This window comes from Trachypithecus francoisi, unplaced genomic scaffold (assembly GCF_009764315.1).
Source record: "Trachypithecus francoisi isolate TF-2019V2 unplaced genomic scaffold, Tfra_2.0 Lachesis_group1, whole genome shotgun sequence".
Classification (NCBI taxonomy): domain Eukaryota; kingdom Metazoa; phylum Chordata; class Mammalia; order Primates; family Cercopithecidae; genus Trachypithecus; species Trachypithecus francoisi.
The window spans coordinates 12,548,391-12,566,926 of record NW_022681454.1 but is presented as its reverse complement, the minus strand read 5'-3'; the positions used below and the strand labels follow the sequence as shown (position 1 = coordinate 12,566,926).

Genomic DNA, 18,536 nt, shown 5'->3' with positions numbered 1-18,536 from the left:
TTGGACTCACCCATTGCCTTTTTTCCTGTGGTCTTATTTTCATCTTATGACTCACAGAACCTCCTCACAAATTTTTATTTGTGCTCTGCTGTCTCTTTTGTTGTAGGCCCAGATTTTTTCATTCCCTACTAGATACCTCTTGGGTGTTCTTCCATTTCTGAGACTCAGTACTCTAAAATTTCTCATTGTCTGTCTAAACTAGTTCCATCTTTTCCTCTCTCTTTCCCGAATTTAGAGAACTGACTTCCAGTTCTCTAAAACCAGACTTTGGTCTCTTTTTTCCCCCAGTAACCAAAGAACTAAATAAAAAGTAGGAAAAGATTTAATAACCTAAGAGGGAAAGTGGCATATTGTCATGAATTTTAGTTGGTTGTGACCAAAGGAAGAAACAGGCTCTTAAGCTATGCCTGTCCAAAATCAAAAATCCTGAGACGATACTTCTAAATTTGAAAAAAAGTAGATTGAAGGGGTATTGTTTTATTTTCTCTTAAATTTCATGATTTTTAATGTTAAATTTAAATAAAATCTAATGTAACTATTTTCATTAAGCAGTTTTATAGACACGGTATTTTCAGTTACTACAAAAGAATCCTTTCTTACATGGAAAGTTGTCTGCAATAGCATTTATTTGATGTCATCTTAATATTAGTAATTTTTGGACAATAAATTGGGAGTGATTTCATCATTTCTGTTAAAGTTTTCTGTGTAGTAAATATGTACCATTTTATAAAAGCAATAAAGTCATTATTCTGAAATGTGTATAGTAAGACCAAAAGAAGACCAAAATTGAGTAAGTGAAAAAATTCCAGGCACTGGAAAAATAAAAGCAGGAAAGTGAGTTGCATGCATGTCATCAGGATCTGATGAAGTGCTTACAGGACCAAGTGTTGGCTCTGAAAGAGCCAGTTCAGAAACAGAAATGCAGTTCATCCAATGGTTTGAAGATTTTTGCAGAACATCTTCAGCCCCCGCTATATGAAACAGATATAAGTGTAGATGTTCTGGCTGAAATGAGGGAGAAGACCTCAAAAACTTCTACCTGCTCCTAAACCCGCTCCAACACTCACTCTCTCTCTCTCTCTCTCCCTCCCTCCCTCCCTCCCTCCCTCCCTCCCTCTCTCCCTCTCTCCCTCTCACCTCACACACGTGCTGCCTCGCTCCCTCTCACACACACATTCTCTGTCTCTCACACACACGCGCGCGCGCGCGCACACACACACACACACACACACACACACACACACACAGCACTTGAAGAGGTCCTGCACTGAAAATGGCAGTGCAGCATGAGGGTCTCAGTGAAGCCTCAATGTTGATGTGTTCATAAGGTCAGAGCAAATAGGTTTCTCCTCAGCTTTCCCAAATGAGTGGACCTTCCATCCTCTAAATTAGCACTCTCCGAAGGTACCACAAGCCCTCAGGAAGTGAGAAGAAATGGTAGAACCACGATTTATATATGCCTTTTATCTAAAAATCTTAAAAATTAATCTCTACTAACATTTACTGTATAGATTGGCCCTGATGCCATCACTGAAAGTGAGCTCTCCTCTGACATCACCTGTTAGTCTTGTATTGTAATCGCACGTCTTGGACCTAGTTATGTAGTACGGTCAGAGTACCTTAAGGGAAGCTGGGAGTCCCACAACACAGAGGACTTGACATTGAGACCTTCACTTATTTGTTCACTTTCAGCATTTTATGACAATAGCTTACAAATGCTCAACTAAATGAATTTGCAGAGTTTGTTTACCTTGTTTACCTTGTTTTAATTGAACTGACCCTCCCAAAACTTACACTGGTTTGAGATTTCTGCAAAAATAACCACAACAAAAAACCCCACAAGGTAAAGATAGTATTTGTAATGCAGATACAAACAAATAACAAGCGAAATGGCTGAACTGACACTTCTTTTACTAGGAAGTAACAGAAGCTCTGTGCCATCTTCATTGTTAGGTAAAAAAGAATGAAGATCTAATCATATCTGACATGAAGTGGGTCAGAAATTACAGTGTTTCAGAAGACTGTGTGAAATGTGGATTTGCTTTTATATCCATCCCCTTCCAGTCCCTGAAAGGCTATATCAAAACCCAATGACATTGAAGTCTTCCAAGTAGGGAAGTCGGGGGTGAGGGCATTTCATTATAGATCCCTTTAAATTTTGAGCCACGAGAATATGTTTCCATTCAAAAATAAGTAAAACTAAAATTAATGGAAATGAGGATTTACAGTTGTTTATAATGGGGCATTAAAGTAAAATTAATGCTTAGTTTCCTATTTCATCTTGATCTTATTCTACTTTATATATTTTTGTTTATATACTGTGTAAGTATTATAGTATAAATGATTTGGCATTTCATGCTGAGAACTTTCTTGCCACTATGGGGGGATAATTTAATTGCTGAAAGATCACTGCTCCAAGTCAGCCCATCTGGATACCCCTAAATTCCCTTTGGCACCTCCCAAATTATTGCTTCCCCACATCCCCCCACTCCATCACCCCACAAAGATAAATATCTGTTGCCAATATCTGTCCATTTTTCCTTTGGAGTTTGTCTTAAAAAGACAAAATCCAAGCGGAGGGAGGAGAAGAGCAATTTCTATTTTGCAGGAAAGAAAATGGCCTTGATATTTTATACTTGAACCTTATCTCATGCTTTTCTGTTCTCAGAATGTTTATTTTTTTTATAGTCTCACTAGCAGCAATAATAGTTACATTTCAAAAACATTTTCCAAAAAACTATCCTAAAAAAGAGATAGGGAGTTTTTTTGAAATAGAAAGGCATACTTGGGTGGGGAGGATGAATGGATGAAGGCTTCAGTTTGAAGAAGCTTCTGGTCTTTTTCAACTTCTCTATAGGAAGAGAACTCCGGAGATTTGGAAGAATTATCTAAAACCAGTTCTGAGACAAATAGCACTGCCTCAAGGGTCATGGAAGAAAAAGGTGAGTAAAACATCTGCTTAGGTAAATTGACTGAGCCTTCAAAGCAGCCATCGTATCTCTCAACAACCGAAACATCTATTCTGCTCATTTACTTTCCCTGTATAATAAAGAGCCTCATGCTTAAGATTAGGAATCATTTTTAATTTGGATCCTGCTATACCCAAAATGTGCTGTTTCCTAGTCACCCTAACTCAGGCTTACTAATTTTGATGGTAGAAACATGAAAATGGAGTGTGTGTTCATGTGTGGCTGCAGCTATGTAGGTCACCTGGGTAAAGATGGGGAAGGCTGACTGTGGTCACTAGCAGTGGACAAAGCTCTTCCTTTTCTACAGATGAATATAGCAGCAGTGAAACTACTGGTGAAAAGCCAGAGCAGAACGATGATGACACCATAAAATCTCAGGAGGTGAGATGTGCTTTTCATATTTATTTGTTCACAAGTATTTAAGCACTAACACCAAATTAAATTCATTAAAAACTGTTACCTTGAGTTTTTCTTAAGTACTTTGAAGGAGCTTGGGGTGTTTTTAGTGCAATGGGGCACCGTTTCGTACAGTGCATTTTATCAGTGTCATTTTGATTAATTTTGTTGTCTTCATCTTTGTTTCTTCAAAACATTTATATGAGACCCACTTATGTCATAGCCAGATAGGATCAGCTCAGTGCTCTACATCAGTGTCAATGTCAGGTTCCTGGCCTGACATTGGAGGCTGTCTGAGCCATGGAGTCCAGCTAGGATGAAATGGGAACAGCAGCAGGGTGTGCAGAAGGCATGCAGGGAATACTGGAGGGGACCTAGTTCATGAGGCAAGGTCATGGATTCCTGGAGGCTGCAGGCACAGACAGCATCCCAGCCCTGCCCACTCTAACCCATAGATTTTCAGGGAGCCCGTGGAGCAGAGAATTGCAGTGGCTTGAGACTGAGCACCATAAATCAAGAGACACAGCCTGTGCACTAGCCAGATCTAGATAACCATCGCCAGGTTTGCCCATTTTAAATCTTTCGTTGTTGTTCTCACTTCTGTATGTATGATATATTCAGTGGACCCCTTTATTTTTTATAAGGGTTACCATTTGGTCATAACTAACTTGGGCTAAATCCCAATTTAAATGGACATACATATTTATTACAGAAGTAAAAGGTAACACTTTGATTACTTCATTGTCTCAAAATCCTCACGGCTCCTTTAATTTATGACAGTTAGTGATATTTATCAGGTTGAAGAAACTACAGTGAGATAAGTAAATAAAACACTAAGTCCTACATCACATATTTTTAAAGTGACAAAGCTAGGATTTGAGCTCTCTTAGACAGGAACTCTAAGTCTGATTTTTGAGAAAACTTTGTATAATAAAGGATTAAATTTTTTTTAATTGCTGTTGTTTTTTATTTCCCCCTTAGGAAGATCAGCCAATAATTATTAAAAGGAAAAGAGGAAGACCTCGCAAATACCCTGTAGAAACAACGTTAAAAATGAGTAGGTACTTGGTGTGTTTTCAGTTCACACACAAGAAATTTTCGAACCGATTTTCTAAGAGAATTTTTTTTTTTTTAGAAGACGACTCCAAAACAGATACTGGAATTGCCACTGTAAGTAATTGCAAAACACGACAATTTCAAATACTTGCTCTTAACCTGAAAAGGGTATAATGCACTATCTAGTATTTTGAACTTTATTTTTTTAAGTACTTGAAAAGCTTTGAAAGAGTTTCTTAAATAAAATACTGAGTAACCATTCAAATATTTTGATTACTAGTATCTTTGTGTAAACAGAGTTATATTAGTTGTTCTTCATTCTTATTCCATTCTAACTCATGAGTTTGATTATTTAAAACTTATCTAGGGATTTATCTTCCTGTGGCTACCCATGGTTAAAATATACAAATTAGCTATTTTATATGATTTTGAGATAGTGGCTTCTTTATAGAGACTTGTGAGTTGTCTTGCCATCTTACTACTTTCTGTGGAATTCTTTTTGACCTAAAATATACACAGAGTTCAGTGCAGGAAAATCCTCAGTGATATTTTATGTTTGAACGTTCTTTATCTTTGACCCTGATGTATATACCCACCAAAATCATTGTATCAGGATTCCATCGCATGCATTTCAATGGATTATTATAAGAAGAGCATTATAAGGAGAACAGATGTGTATTCACTGACCTAACAAAAGAACATGGGATTCAAGCCTCAGCTTTGCCACTTACCCCGAGACCTGTGACTTAGGGTCAGTCATGGGACCCTCTGGTGACTCAGTTTCCTTGAATGTAAAGTGGTATGATGCCTGCAGTACTTATTTCATAGAATTATTATAAGACAAAACGAGAGAAGCACATGTGAATGCATTTACCAACATGTAAAATGGTTTGTCTTGGGGAACATTAACCACAGTGGCCATGCTGCATTGCCTCACTTCTCATCCTCTAGCATCGCAAAAGGGAAGTTACTTATTGGAAAGTCTGTATTTAGAAGCTCAGGCATCCATGTTTGGTAGGTATACTTAATTATAGAAAATAGGTCTCAAATATGCCTATGTAAATAAAGATCCTATACCACTTTTATATCATTGATTGCATTTCTATGTGATGATTATAAACTGCTGATTTTAATTTTTTTGTTGTTGTTTATTTAAACATAGGTAGAACAATCTCCACCTAGCAGCAAACTGAAAGTAATGCCAACAGGTATGTACCTATAGCATTCCTCTGTGTGTGATCTGAGGGAGGGGCAGGAGAGGCTGGCTCTTGGAGAACGTTTGGGACTTCCATTCTGCTTCTCATTGAAGTGGGTGGCCCTCTTGGTAAAAATAGTTGTCCTTGTATCTGGAAGAGACTATCTATTGACTTACAGAGTCCAGGACTCAAGAATTGAAATTGTTTTGACTCTTTTTCTCCTCATTCCAAGGAGAAAAATATATTCCAAAATGTTGATAATGATTAGCTCTGGAGGGTGGAATAATGGGAGCATTCCATATTATTTGTCACTATTGCATGCATTTTCCAGATATTTTTGGCAATATGTGTGTATCCATTTTGTGGTCTAAAATTTTTTACATAAAAGCAAGAGGAGCCATTAGTGAGCTTTGAAGTGCTGATATCAACAACAAAGGTTAATGTGACAGCTATTTTGTATCAAATAAATAGCATGGTCAGGGCCGGGCGCGGTGGCTCAAGCCTGTGATCCCAGCATTTTGGGAGGCCGAGACGGGTGGATCACGAGGTCAGGAGATCGAGACCATCCTGGCTAACACAGTGAAACCCCGTCTCTACTAAAAATACAAAAAAACTAGCCGGGCGAGGTGGTGGGCGCCTGTAGTCCCAGCTACTCGGGAGGCTGAGGCAGGAGAATGGCGTGAACCCGGGAGGCGGAGCTTGCAGTGAGCTGAGATCCGACCACTGCACTCCAGTCCGGGCGACAGAGCGAGACTCTGCCTCAAAAAAAAAAAAATAGCATGGTCAGATCGATAAAGTATATATTCTGATCAGCAAATAAAGCAAATAGGTAATATAAAATTTTTTCCACATTTATGTGTGACCGTACTTCATTTTTTCTTGTGTCTTGGTAAATTAAGGTTTGTTCATTTTTTAAAAGAGGGAGGAGATTCTGCACGTTTGTTCTTCACCAGTTTGTATTAATGATTTTGTAGTATTCTGAATCCATACAAGAAGAAATCTTTGTAACTTCAGTGCCCTTTAAGGACGCTAATTAAAGCTGTGTGATTCAGAATGTTTTCTGAATGTGGGTAAAATGATGACCATTTTAAGACAGTCCTCTTTGTTGACCTTTCTTTTGGGTTAACTTTTTCATTTTCATTGGTATTTTAAACCTGCAAAAAACAACGACTACTATAGTCACCAAAAAGAAGTACCTTTGAGTTTTTGAGTGCCTGATGAACATCCCCATAATCTCAGCTTCAACTAGTGCATTGAACTAATCTTTACTTTTCTTACTGTGAAACAGTCTCAGAATATTGTAACATCTGCAGAAAGCAAATGCATAAAGAATGTATGTATGCACCCTACAAACAGGTCATAAGATGTACTTTTTTAACTACCATGATGTATTTGGAGTCAAAAGAATTCTACCTGTCACTCTACTTGTTACTTATGTGACTCTGAACAAATTACATAAATCAAGTTACTCAAGCCTGGTTTGTTCAGACTATAAGCTAGGATCATAATACTTGCAGAGCTACATTGAAATTGAAAAGTCCGTATTAGACAGGTGTGGTGGCTGACACGTGTAATCTCAGCACTTTCCGAGGCCTCCACAGGAGAATCACTGGAGCCCAGGAGTTGGAGGCTGCAGTAAACTATGATTGCACCACTGCACTCTAGCCTGGACAACAGAGCAAGACCCTGTCTCATAAAAATAAAAGTACCAGTTATATATCCTTATTCGAAATGCCTAGGACATCAGAAGTGTTTCAGATTTTGAATTTATTCAGATTTTGGAATATTTGCATTTCCCAGTTGAGCATTCCTAATCAGAATTCAATATGCTCCAGTGGCATTTCCTTTGAGGGTCATGTTGGTGCTCAAAAAGTTTTGGACTCTAAAACATTTTAAATTTTGGATCGTCAGATTAGGGATGCTCTGCCTGTATATCATTCCAGCTTGCAGTTACTGGTACATATTGTGGGCTCCTTATATGCCCCTTTTTAATTCTTTCTTTGGGGTCAGAACACTGAAAGGGATCATAAAAGTAGTCTAACCTAGCCAGGCGTGGTGGCTCAGAGGCCTGTAATCCCAGCATTTTGGGAGGCCGAGGCGAGTGGATCACCCGAGGTCAGGAGTTCAAGACTAGCCTGGCCAACATGGTGAAACCCTGTCTCTACTAAAAATACAAAAAACTAGCTGGGCGTGGTGGTTGGCACCTGTAATCCCAGCTACTCGGGAGGCTGAGGCAAGAGAATTGCTTGAACCCAGGAGGCGGAGGCTGCAGTGAGCCAAGATCACGCCACTGCACTCCAGCCTGAGTGACTGAGTGAAACTCTGTCTTAGAAAAAAAAAGTAGTCTAATCCAACTTCCTATTTTGCAGCTGAAAAAACTGAGGGTCAGCAAATAAAATAAAATAAAATCTGAAATGAAAACTTAAGTTTTGTAACTCACAATCCAATGTGGTCTCTGCTAGATATTCTGATTCTATCTTTGCTTGACTGATAACAAAATAATAATGAAGTGTATAAAAGTGTATTAATTAATACTGATACACTGACAGATAAGCCAGACTGACTTGAAATTTAAATTTACAGTAATATAATATTAATGCAGAGATTTCCTTTTCTTAAAGATGAATCCAATAAAGAAACAGCTAACCTACAAGAAAGAAGTATAAGCAATGTAAGTGTTAAATTTCTTATCAAGATATGTTTACAAATCAACTTAAATGCTCAACTGACCACCCTTTGAACTTTAATGTTATTGCTTCTAGGATGATGGTGAAGAAAAAACAGTAGCAAGTGTGCGTCGAAGAGGAAGAAAACCCAAACGTTCTCTCACTGTGTCAGATGATGCAGGTATGTTTCTAGCAAATTCTTAATAAGTCTTATTGTTTCAAAATCACCTTTTTTAAGAGTGTTTCTTTGAGGAAAAATCCAGTGATACGGCTAATATTAATATTACATAAATATGTGTGAAATAGGTCTAATCCCATGTCAGAAATGGTACATCCCAGATGCTTTTCTGAATACATGTGAATTTTTTATGAACGCTGGCTGTGAACTGCATATGTAAACTATCCAAAATGTGTTTGAGATTAAGTTAAACAGTTGTGAATCGCAAGTGCTGAAACAAAAAGGAAGTGGAAAACCACTTCTCTGCCTCCAAGTCCCTAATATCCTAAGTTCTAAACTCCATGACTCTCTCCCTTGGATCTTTGGGAATTGTATAATCCAGGTGTTACCCTTCTATTTGAACAGAATCCTCAGAGCCAGAAAGAAAACGCCAGAAATCAGTTTCTGAACCAGCAGAGGACAAGAAAGAGCAGGAGTCTGATGAGGAAGAGGAAGAAGAGGAAGAGGACGAGCCTTCAGGAGCCACCACAAGATCCACCACCAGATCAGAGGCTCAGAGGTAATGGGGGCAGCACAGAGCTGCCAGAGACCTTCACCAGCTTCTCCATCTGAAAACTGCTCTGGGTTTCCTGGGATTCTGTTTGAACTGAATCATTCATACTTCAGTGGAAGTGTTTCCCTTTCATTTTTATTGTTAGCAGTGGGCACATAGTTCTTGGAGAACACATTTTCTGTCCTAAACCATTTTGGGGGATTACTTCAGAGTCTTTACCAGGTTTTAAACATCTATTTGGTGGAACCCATTCAATTATTTACAAATATTTTTTGAGCATCTGCCATCCTTCAGACATTGTATTGTGCACCATTCATGAATATGGACATACATAAAACATCATCCCTGCTCTCAGCATACTTATTTCAACCCAGAAAGCAGGAGGAACCAGGCCCATGCACCACCGTCATCACATGCATCTCACCAGTGCTATGCAATAGGTTGATCATAGGAAAGTGCCCAAATTTGACCAATTTTGAGGTACATAATTTCATGTATTTCTCAAAATGTGTTCTCTCAAGCCCTATCGTAGCCAGAAACCTCTTAAGAAAAAGAGTACCATGGTCAGATGAGTTTGGGAATGTCAGTGAATTCTCTCTCCTTCTCAGTTACATGTTCATTAAAACATTGAGGGTTTGGCAAACTCCAGGGCCCGGCGCGGTGGCTCACGCCTGTAGTCCCAGCACTTTGGGAGGCCAAGGTGGGTGAATCATGAGCTCTGGAGATCGAGACCATCCTGGCCAACACAGTGAAACCCTGTCTGTACTAAAAAGCAAAAAATTAGCCGGGCATGGTGGCTCGCGCCTGTAGTCCTAGCTACTCGGGAGGCTGAGGCAGGAGAATCGCTTAAACCTGGGAGGCGGAGGTTGCCGTGAGCCGAGATGGCTCCACTGCACTCCAGCCTGGTGATAGAGCGAGACTCCATCTCAAAAAAAAAAAAAAAAAAGGGGGTGGGGGGAGTTGGCAAACTCCTAAAGGAAAGAAGCTGGTTGAACTTTGTTTAAACAAGCATTATTTGCTGATACCCCTTTTCTGTTGTTGACCTATATCATTATACCTGTTCATATCATCCAGTATTCCTTTTCCTATGGCACATTTGAGAAATGGTACGTAACTGTGTAGTCTCATCCTAACCGTTAATAACTTTCCCAAACATGGATATTTTCCAGGCTGAGCATGGTAGCTCATGCTTGTAATCCCAACACTTTGGGAGACGAAGATGGGAGAATCACTTGAGTCCAGGAGTTTGAGACCAGCCTGGGCAACACAGGGAGACCCCATCTCTACAAAAAAATCTTGAAAATTAGCTGGGTGTGGTGGCATGCGCCTGTAGTCCCAGCTGCTTGGGAGGCTGAAATGGGAGGATCACTTGAGCTCAGGAGGTTGAGGCTGCAGTGAGCTGTGATCACACCACTGCACTGTAGCCTGGGTGACAGTGAGACTCTGTCTCTGAAAAAATGTATATTTTTTAAATTTTTAATTAATGTGATTTATAAGGTGTTAATCTTGGTATCATCTTATTTAATTTCATTATTCAAGATCAAAAAGTTCAGGAAGATTTATTTCAAAAATAACACTAACACCATAATATGATAGTATCTTGTGTTTACATAAAGACTTAAAATCGGGGCTGGGTACAGTGGCTCACACCTGTAATCCCAGCACTTTGGGAGGCTGAGGCCGGCGGATCATGAGGTCAGGAGTTCGAGACCAGCCTGGTCAATATGGTGAAACCCTGTCTCTACTAAAAATACAAAAAATTAGCCAGGCGTGGTGGCATGTGCCTGTAATTCCAGCTACTTGGGAGGCTGAGGCAGGAGAATCGGTTGAACTCGGGAGACGGAGGTTGCAGTAAGCCGAGATCACGCCATTGCACTCCAGCCTGGGTGACAGAGTGAGACTCCATCTCAGAAAAAAAAACTTAAAATCAGCTTGTTTCTAATTCCTCCAAACTTAACACATTATTAGCCATTTGTGCCATGGTTTGATTTCTCAAAGAATCAGATTTTAGAGCCAGAGGACTCTAGAAGCTCACATGGCAAAAGTTATAAGGTGGTCTCATATTTGTTTTTTTAGGTGGAGCAGCTCAGATAAATAGAAAAGAAGTCACAGAATCCAAATTGCCGCTGCTAGGAGAGGGTGAGGGTGCTGGAGCCCAAAACCCATGCATTTGGGTATAGCATCCATCCCACCAGAATTACTGCTTCCCTCTAAAACAGTTGTGGAAAGTAGGGCTCAACTCAGAGAACGTTCCATAGGCCTTCTAGCCGTCCAGTGAGTGTCTAGAAATTGCTCTCCGATTTGCCTTTTATAAATTCTTTAAAAATCTTATTTGATGTATCTGGTTCTGTAATCACCTGGATTATTAAAGTTCTTCTTCATGCACTTTATAATATAAACTTTTGATTTACAAATGAGTTCTTTTCTCTCTAGTTTAGATTCCTTGGCATTGGTTGATCAGTCCCAGGGCTCTGATGTTTTCATTATTTCACAAATTGTCTGGGTTGAGTGGGCTTTTGGTGGTCATGTAGTACCACTAGCCAGTCATGCCTGAGTCACTGCACCTGCATCTCCTCTGAAAGGGTCTTCCTGCTTATGCATGGACCTCAGTGGCCACATCCTCCTCAGCGTTCTCTGACTTGTCTTCAGTAGAAGCCGGCCTCCCTATGGCTTCTACTCTTGATTCTAGTTCTACTTTCAGTACCTTCTGTCTAATTTTCCCTTACATATTTGAGGGCAGCTTCCAGGTCTTCTCTGCTTGTTTCTTGAGCCCTTTCATCATCCCTGTTTGTGCTCCTCAGTTACTTTTATCCTCTTTTAGAAGCAAATGTGCAGCTGGGCGCAGTGGCTCATGCCGGTAATCCCAGTTACTCAGGAGGCTGAGGCAGGAAGACTGCTTGAGGCTGGGAGTTCGAGACCAGCCTAAGCAACATAACAAGATGCTGTCTCTTAAAAAAAAAAGTAATAAAAAATAAAAGAGGCCACGCACTGTGGCTCACACCTGTAATCCCAGCAGTTTGGGAGTCCAAGGCTGGTGGATCACTTGAGGACAGGAGTTCAAGACCAGCCTGGCCAACATGGTGAAACCTCATCTCTACTAAAAATACAAAAAATAGCCGAGCGTCGTGGCAGACTCCTGTAATCCCAGCTACTTGGGAAGCTAAGGCAGGAGAATTGCTTGAACCTGGGAGGTGGATGTTGCAGTGAGAAGAGATTGTAGCACTGCACTCCAGCCTGGGTGACAGAGCGAGGCTCTTTCTCAAAAGAAAGAAAGAGAGAGGGAAAGAAAAAGGAAGGAAATGAATGAAGGGAAAGGAAGGAAAGAGAAAGAAGCAAACTCTGTATACCAAGTGTGGTCTAATGAATCCAGAAGAGGACTGTTATACCTTATTTTCTGGATATTTTTCTTCAGTGTGCATCCTCATTACTGAGCCTCAAATTGAAAAACACACCAGCTAAACAAGTTCCTTTTTCAGAGTTTTTACTGGTTAATCAGAATTTCTTATCAAATTCTTATGCAGTTGACTACTTAGGCCTTAACACTTAGCTTTGTGAATTGTACTGTCATTAATCTTGGCCCTTTATTCTATCCTGATGAGCTCTTTTGTAATCTTTATTTTGTCAGCCAATATATTTTCTATTTTTCACAGTACATCTTTTTTCTAAATCACAATAAAATACCACGCACAGTAAGAGCAAAGATAGTGTCACACAAGCAGAGGTAGTTGTAGATGACATTAAGATCGACTTACCAGCAGTGGTCAGGAAAACCAACCATTTTTCTGATTTTAGTTCCTATTGTTCTGACTTGCCCACAAGGAGCTTCATACTTCCTAAATAGTTCCAGAGACTGGAGTATTCAGTGCTACCATTGCCCAGTGTTTCTATAATCTGTTTCAGAAAGCAACATAGCAAGCCATCTGCACGTGCAACATCCAAACTTGGCAGCCCAGACACAGTTTCTCCTAGAAATCGCCACAAATTAGCAAAAGAGAAGTTACCTACCAGCGAAAAAGTTAGTAACTCTCCCCCATTAGGAAGGTAAGTCCCTGCTTACACTTCAAGTAATTTTTAACCCCCTAAGACTATTTTTGGTGCAATAATGCTTTCTTCCTAATTTCCTTTAAGATTTTGTCTCACCAAATAACTGTTTTTGGGGATCATTGGTTTCCAAGAAGAATAGGAAGGGCTGCAGAAGGTGTCTCTGTGGCCTCACCAGTCTGGCCTTGCCGCAGTGGACTGCCACACAGGCTTGTCCTTGACACCTATGAGCCTTATCTGCCTTCTCCCATCCGCTAAGACCAAAAGCAAGGCAGTGTGGTAAAGCATATAACAGCCCAGAATCATTTCTGTGTTAGCTAGAACATTGGAGAGGTGATGAGGTGATAAAGCTTCCTCTTTTAGGCACAGCCCCTGCCAGCTTACACCTTTCACTGCAGCCTTACTAGTCTTACTGCTTCCCAGAGGTGGTCCTGAGCCTTCCTTTCTTGCCTTTGCTTGAACTAGTGAGGAGTGCACCAGCACCCCCAATAAGTCAGATCCTTTCCATCCTGCTTTAGCCCATTTTCATCTCTTCTTGCTGCGCTTCTGGTCAGTACTGGGCACTTGAGATGCCACATAGCATTGGTTTGGTATATTCCTTTTATTTACCCCTCTGAGCTCTAGCTTTCTTTCTTGAGATAGGAACTTGTCATATTTTCTTTTTTTTTTTTTTTTTTTTTTTTGAGACGGAGTCTTGCTCTGTCACCCAGGCTGGAGTGCAGTGGCCGGATCTCAGCTCACTGCAAGCTCCGCCTCCCGGGTTTACGCCATTCTCCTGCCTCAGCCTCCGGAGTAGCTGGGACTACAGGCGCCCGCCACCTCGCCCGGCTAGTTTTTGTATTTTTAGTAGAGATGGGGTTTCACCGTGTTAGCCAGGATGGTCTCGATCTCCTGACCTCGTGATCCGCCCGTCTCAGCCTCCCAAAGTGCTGGGATTACAGGCTTGAGCCACCGCGCCCGGCCGGAACTTGTCATATTTTCTATACATTATCATATTCCAAAGTAAAAGACTCTTCACTGTACACAAAAACCGTTTTGACCTCTTACCACATTTTCATCTTCACAGCATACTTGCATGTATGTGCTGTTTTCCCCACGTTCTAGAAACGAAAGCGAACTATAGTGCTAGGCACTTTCACATACATGCTGTCATGTAACTCTCATTGAGTGAATTGTAACAGTTACTTTTATTTTATGTGTGAGGGACAGAATCTCAGGAAGGTTTGCATGCATACTACTCAAAATTGAACATGCAGTCGAATCACTTGAGGCTCTTTGTAAAATGCAGATCCAGGGTCTGTAAGTCTAGGGTGGGGCCTGTGAGTTGGCATTTCCAACAAGCTCCTCAGTGACCAGTGCCCCTGGTCACAGACCACATTCTGGGAGAACTGGAAGGGCCTGGATAAGCTACGAAGCTCACATGGCTGGGGAGAAGCAGCCTGACTCAGAGCTTCTGTTAGCTGCCATTTGGCCCCCAGCACAATGCTGCACACGGCACCTTTACTGAAGAGGTGTTCATTGAGTGGCTGGTGGCTTTCCATGGAAATGGTGTGAAATGGATTATCAACAAACACATTTTCAGTCATTGTCAACACATGCCAAAACCACATCATCTGCAACAATTTTTGACTCAATTTGAGTTTATTTACTTTTGCTGTCAAACAATAAATGAAAGACGTGTCTTCATATCAGTAGAGTCCCGTTTCTCCGTCTCCTGCAATTTTGGTTTTCCAAGCCTTTGATTCATGGACAGGACATTTACTGCCTGCTTGCCATGTTTTGGGCATTTCTCTAGGCACTGGCGTTAGAAAAATGAATAAATCTCAGCAGCTGCCCTAGAGAATCATTGTGTCTAATGGGAGAGATATATGTGTATAAGACTTTCAAACTTTTTTGACAACAACCCACTATCAGAATGTTTTGCAATACAGCTGGTGCTCACATTCCTGCTACTGTAACTGAAACAAAATTTTCATGAGTCAAATTTAGTAGATGTGATACAAGTGGTATTTTCTGTTGTGTCCTATTAATATATTGTTTTAAAATATTGATTGTAACTTGTAGTTACAAAATATTGATTGTAACTTGTAGAAACACAGCAGATAAATTACAGTGGTAAATGCTGTGGTAAAGACCTAAAGTCTTCATATCAATAAAGTCGCATTTCTCTGTGGGGGATTCCAAAGATAGGGCATCTTGCTCTGTGATGTGGAAGGTGCAGGACTACAGTCCCAGATGGTGCACAAGTAGAAGGCAGAATTATAAAAGGCTCTGTGTTCTATGCTCTGGATGATTTTCTCCTGAAAGCATCAGAGACCCAAGAGGAACTACTTCATACATCTCCCGGACAGTAACATGATTAATTGGAGTTTCCAACAAATAATTTTAATCACAGACTGTATCAACAGGGTATGCTGGTTACAGGGAGATTGGTTAGAATGTTCTTCTGAAATTCCTGTGCCTTTTCTAACACAGCTATTTTCTGTAATCCTGTGCTACGAAGTATGATTTTGCACTTGGTCCAACCTAGGTTGAAATCCTGCTGTGTTCTTGCTAATTGTTTGAACTTAGAACAGTTTGTATATTGGTGGGACCTGCTGTTGATGTCTTTGTTTTATAGATGAAAGAACTAGGGCCCATAGGAGGAAGTGGACTTGAGCACCATCAGCACCTAGAGTGTGGCAGAGCTGGAACCAGAGCACAGGCTTCACACTTCTCTTCCAGTGTCCTGTGTTTGTGTGTGAGGTTGACAGCAAATAACCAGTTAGCTGGAGCTCTTCGCGAAATAGCTCCTTTTCGTGTATAAATTTTACTGGGTTTTTCTCTTCTTAGCTTTCAAGTTCAAAACTCTTCCATTTTTTTAAGGAACTCCCAAGTTACTTGAAGCAACTGCTTTTAAACCTCACCATTGCCTTGACTTTGCTTAATGCAGATCAAAGACACAACTCTCCCCTTCTATCAAGCGCAAGAGAGAAGTCAGCCCTCCTGGGGCCCGAACAAGAGGCCAGCAAAGGGTGGAGGAAGCCCCTGTGAAAAAAGCGAAGCGATAATCCTGACCACTGCTGCCCTAGGCTTATGGAGGAACACAGTGGAGAGGAAAGAGACATGCCTCGGTGGCCATAGGCTTCTCTTTAACCAGGAAAAAGATATGCATGTGCTGTAAGTCCCTAGGTGCAAGCTTTTTCTTGTTATGTTTTAAACAGCTTTATAAACTATTGTTCATAGAAGATATTATGTACATTTATTTCAGATAAAGGACAATAAGTTTACTTTGTATCTGAACTCAAAACAAAGTAGTTGTATATTTTAACATTCAAAATTGGGATTTCCCAATGGGACACATCATGAATGCAAACCCCTCCAGCCCATCAGACACCGGGCTGCCTACTGGTAATCTGTGTATAGTATATAAACATGTAAAAATAGGTTGTATTTTACTCTATGTATGATGCTAATCAATGAACACTATTTATTTTACAGAGAAAACTTATCTGTGAACTTTACTATATATCTGTTTATTTTACTTTATTATTATTTTTTTTTAAATAAAAAAGGGTTTTAAATGCTATGCAGTCATTAGTAGAAAATTTTTTAGGACTCTGCCTGCCCTGTAACTATCTTAATATGATCTGGCAGAAACTCGCATGTATCCAAGTAAAGTAGTGTAGCTAAAGAAAGTTTCTCCATTGCTTTTCTGTTCACAGTTGTGGCTGTTCTTTAAGAATGTAACGTTTTTAGATTATACTTGCATCTGTGACTGTACTACCAGCCCCATTGACATAAAACAGGTTCTGGTTCAGGTAAAGTTGCATCAGTCACCTGCAGCAGAAACCCCTCTGCTGGTTTCATTCCCCTTCTCTGTGCTGTGCTGAAGCTTCTACCAATACTCTTTCCATATTGTCTTTTTCAGTGAAGAGAAATGCATTCAAGATTAGGTCCCTCCTGTCTATCCAGTTTCAGGATTTTATGTTGTTTTATACACAATTGTTTCAGTATAGAAACTGGCTTTATTGCCAGGTGTTTTTTTAAACATGTTTTAACTCTCATATGAGCAAACTGTCCAACTTCAGTTTTTCATAAGATTAAACTTCTTACGATCAAATTTGTCTCTTGCAATGATGTGATGAGTTGCCAAATAATTGAGATTATTTTTAAATGTTTTGTTCATATTCTTGTTTTATAATTAAAATTTACATTCAGTGTGTATGGGTTTTTTTTTTTTTTTTTTTGACTCTTAATGTCAGGTGGATATTTCTGTCATTTTACATGGTTTCTTACTGAGATTTTATATATAAATTATAAAATGTTTACCAAAATTTGAGTGGTAAGAATTTTATTTGTGTGTTTTAAAATTGGTCTGCATGAAAACGATTTCTTCTCTCTAAATAACTGGTCTTACCTATATCGTTCCATGTTCACATTCAAATTTGAGTCAGTGATGGCGTTTCTCAGTAGAACTGAACTCGGTAGAACTGAACTCTGTAGAACTGAACTTGGAAGAACTGAACTTTAGATCCAGAAAGGCCCTTAGAGACGAGGAACATGAGAGTTTCTCATTTTTATGTATGTGGATGACTTTTAACCAACGCTCAAAAATCTAAAGTGATTTGTCTTAAAAGTAAGAAATGCAAATCAAAGCCACAGTGAGGTACGAGTTAGAAAGGCTTTTATTGAAAAGTCAAAAAATAACAGGTGTTGGCGAGAAAAGGGAACTCTTATACTCTTATACATTGTTGGTAGGACTGTAAATTAGTTCAGTTCTTGTGGAAAGCAGTTTGGAGATTTCTGAAAAAATTAAAATGAATTACCATTTGACCCAGCAATCCCATTACCAGGTATATGCCCAAAGGAAAGTAAATTGTTCTTCCAAAAAGACATCTGCACTTAGATGTTTATCACAGCACTACTCACAATAACAAAGACAAGGAATCAACCTAGGTGCCCATCAACAGTGGATTGGATAAAGGAAATGTGGAGCATACACACCATGGAATTCTCTGTAGCCATAAAAAGGAACGAAATCATGTCCTTTACAGCAACGCTGATGCAGCTGCAGGCCATTATTCTAAGTAAATGCACGCAGGAACAGAAAACCAAATCTAAAATACAAAATACAAGTAAAAAATGTAAAAAGTAAAAGGGTAGAAGCTGAACTAGTTTCCAAGGTTCCTGATTCTTTTGGTCATAGCCTTTGCACCAGTCAGTTTTAGACTGGTTCACCAGCAGTACATTCTGAAAATGCAGTCTTAACTGTGACACTGATGTTATTCAGTTTAGTAATGGCTGCTGTTGGCATGACCCTATAGGGACCGGGTAGTTGGAGTGTGCAGAAATGCGGCCTCTCGATAAAACTGGAACTAAATAGTGGAAATACGTGAAAAATTTTATGATGGAGAAGTCAGCTAAACCACATACCTTCCAATGGTTCTAATACAAGACTTTGGAAATAGGTGGAAGCAATTCTTAGTCATTACAGTGATT

General features: G+C 39.9%; 1 protein-coding gene across 6 annotated transcripts in view; it reads left to right on the top strand.

The window, feature by feature from the left end:
* BOD1L1 (biorientation of chromosomes in cell division 1 like 1) overlaps positions 1-17,371 on the top strand; it is a 60,636-nt gene extending 43,265 nt beyond the window's left edge. For 2 of the 6 annotated variants that reach the window (XM_033213768.1, XM_033213773.1), the window contains 10 exons: positions 2,858-2,942; positions 3,277-3,350; positions 4,347-4,422; positions 4,501-4,535; positions 5,584-5,629; positions 8,239-8,288; positions 8,380-8,464; positions 8,867-9,020; positions 12,915-13,055; positions 15,988-17,371. In XM_033213768.1, coding sequence (XP_033069659.1) covers positions 2,858-2,942; positions 3,277-3,350; positions 4,347-4,422; positions 4,501-4,535; positions 5,584-5,629; positions 8,239-8,288; positions 8,380-8,464; positions 8,867-9,020; positions 12,915-13,055; positions 15,988-16,105 — 864 coding nt within the window. In that variant the 3' untranslated portion in view covers positions 16,106-17,371. Of the gene's footprint in view, positions 1-2,857; positions 2,943-3,276; positions 3,351-4,346; positions 4,423-4,500; positions 4,536-5,583; positions 5,630-8,238; positions 8,289-8,379; positions 8,465-8,866; positions 9,021-11,090; positions 11,931-12,914; positions 13,056-15,987 lie in introns of those variants that run through there. The other 4 variants (XM_033213769.1, XM_033213771.1, XM_033213770.1 and 1 more) reach the window with 4 other exon arrangements.
* Positions 17,372-18,536: the final 1,165 nt, after the last annotated feature.